This window comes from Notothenia coriiceps, unplaced genomic scaffold (genome assembly GCF_000735185.1).
Source record: "Notothenia coriiceps isolate Sejong01 unplaced genomic scaffold, NC01 NC01_scaffold00016699, whole genome shotgun sequence".
NCBI classification, from domain to species: Eukaryota; Metazoa; Chordata; class Actinopteri; order Perciformes; family Nototheniidae; genus Notothenia; species Notothenia coriiceps.
Genome location: NW_011349400.1, coordinates 312 through 2,246, shown reverse-complemented (window position 1 = coordinate 2,246; position 1,935 = coordinate 312). Strand labels below are relative to the sequence as shown.

Below are 1,935 nucleotides of genomic sequence, written 5' to 3'. Positions count from 1 at the left end.
GTTTACAGTTCTGTCATCAGATTATTTAATACGATTTGTTAAAACATTGTTGTTTCTTTTGATGTGAAATATTATGTATTTAATTTAAATAAAAAGCAATGTTAGTTTTGTTCACAATTTGTTTAGTTAGTTTACCTTATTTTTTTCTCGGTAAGCGGTATCGATAAAAGTAGTAGTACCGTTAAAACCTAGTTATGATATAATAAAAAATAAAAAGTTACATCATTAAAAGAATACACACCTGTAACAGTTCTTAGGATTTAGCAGCCAGGTGTATATTACACAGTTATTAACGGCATCTATATATATTGCACATAGTTTGTTGGTATTTAGCAGCAAGGGGTGATATAGTCTGTGTTGTGGTGTGTGTGTGTGTGTGTGGGGGGGTCAACTAGGGGCTGTGCTGGTTGTATAGTCTGACCGCTGCAGACTATAGAAGAACGTTTAAGCAATCTTAAAGACACTCTAGTAACATGTTTGAATATTTGTATGTGGTATAAACTGGAAAAAATATCTTGATAGTTGTGGCCATTTTCTTCTTGTCCTTAGTTTTGATTCTAAAGTATTGATACTATTTGTTGAAAGAATAATGAATCCTACATAATTTCCATTTTAAACCTTTTATTTAAAAAGATCTTACTGTTTGGATCTCTGAATCATCTCCTTCCTGGGAACAGCTCTCCTGAGCAGAGCGGTGCCTGGACAACAGAAAGATCCATTTTAAAATAACGTGTAGAAACTTAAACAGCTGTAACTAAAGAAAGTACATTTGCTTGGAACAATGATGTTATATTAAATATGCATATTTAGATTTCAAACTCAAAACGAGCGATACCTGAGTTAAGGTACACTAAGAATAGATTATGTGTGGAGTACCTTTGGGCCTCAGCAGCCTCCCTCTGGCTCCGGACCAGCTGAAGACATCCTCTCTCTCTCTGATGAAGACTTCCTGTCGCTTCCTGTCCTCCGCCTGCAGAGCCAGAGACTTCACTCTCCGCCTGGACTGAGAGATGAAGTCCGGACGCCGCATCTCCAGAGCTTCCTGCAACACGAACAACATTAATGCTTTTCAAACAGAAAAGGGGCCGATGTATCTCTTACTCGGCGCTGCACAATTTTTCGCAAATTATATTTGTTCTTCAAGTTTACAATGTCTTTGGCTAAAAGCTCTTGAAAACTCTAAAGTCTTCTACCAACCTGGAGAGAGATGCGTGCCAGACCAGAGGATATTGTTTTGGTTCTGCGCTCTAAATCGTGTTCAGCATGATGTCTGTTTCCCTCCTCGTGGATTTGTCTCTGTCGCAGCGGTTCTCTCCATGGATGCATTTTGCTGTGCGGTTCAAACCAGGCGCTGCTCGGCCTCCTCGTCTCCTCCTCCTCTGGTCGGTTCTCCTTCCTCCCCTCTGACCTCAGGTCCTCAGCAGCGATGAACCACGAGACACCTGCAGAGGGCACAGGTGATTCAAACCATCCAAATCAACACAAGGATTTCATTTTGTTCAGGCATAGAACTATTTATCACACAGCTTTGTCGAGTACTCAATACTGCTCTCAGTTTATATGTTGCTATAGGCGCGTTCACACCGCAGTACTTTTCCCACTTTAGTTCCGATATAGTTCCGAAATGTCACGTTCACAACAAAAAGAGCTGGAACTAAAATGAGTTCATCAGAACCTTTCTACCCCCAAGTCCCTGCTAGAGAGCAGGTACTTTCGTGGGAGAAAAAGGTTCCTATGTCTGATTGGCTGGGCGGAATACAAACCACGCCCCGTAAAACTCCCAAAACGTTTTGTGAAGCCGCCATTTTATTATCCTCGCATTAGCATTATTAGCATTAGCATTCCAGCGCAGAAACGCAGAGAGACTAACTTATGGCAACACAAAATAAAACATGGGAGCGGTGGAGATGAGTAGGTGTCGGCGTTCTGGCGATT

The 1,935-nt window shown here is 41.1% G+C and overlaps 1 protein-coding gene across 1 annotated transcript; it reads right to left on the bottom strand.

Moving 5' to 3' along the window:
• Positions 1 to 152: 152 nt before the first annotated feature.
• Positions 153 to 1,447, bottom strand: LOC104949697 (centrosomal protein C10orf90-like). The gene is made up of 4 exons (XM_010776092.1): positions 1,198 to 1,447; positions 877 to 1,042; positions 641 to 698; positions 153 to 188 (listed from the first exon to the last, which is right to left on the bottom strand). The coding sequence occupies exons 1-4, from the start codon at positions 1,324 to 1,326 to the stop codon at positions 182 to 184; spliced, it is 360 nt and encodes a 119-aa protein (XP_010774394.1). The 5' UTR covers positions 1,327 to 1,447; the 3' UTR covers positions 153 to 181.
• Between the last annotated feature and the right edge of the window lie 488 nt (positions 1,448 to 1,935).

What these genes read in the sequence shown, in the direction of transcription:
- LOC104949697 (XM_010776092.1), bottom strand. Translation starts at nt 1,326, where the DNA reads ATGCATCCATGGAGAGAACCGCTGCGACAGAGACAAATCCACGAGGAG. An exon ending in TGGCACGCATCTCTCTCCAG is followed by an intron (nt 1,043 to 1,197) that starts GTTGGTAGAAGA and finishes TTCGTGTTGCAG; the next exon opens with GAAGCTCTGGAGATGCGGCG. An exon ending in GAGGCTGCTGAGGCCCAAAG is followed by an intron (nt 699 to 876) that starts GTACTCCACACA and finishes TCTGTTGTCCAG; the next exon opens with GCACCGCTCTGCTCAGGAGA.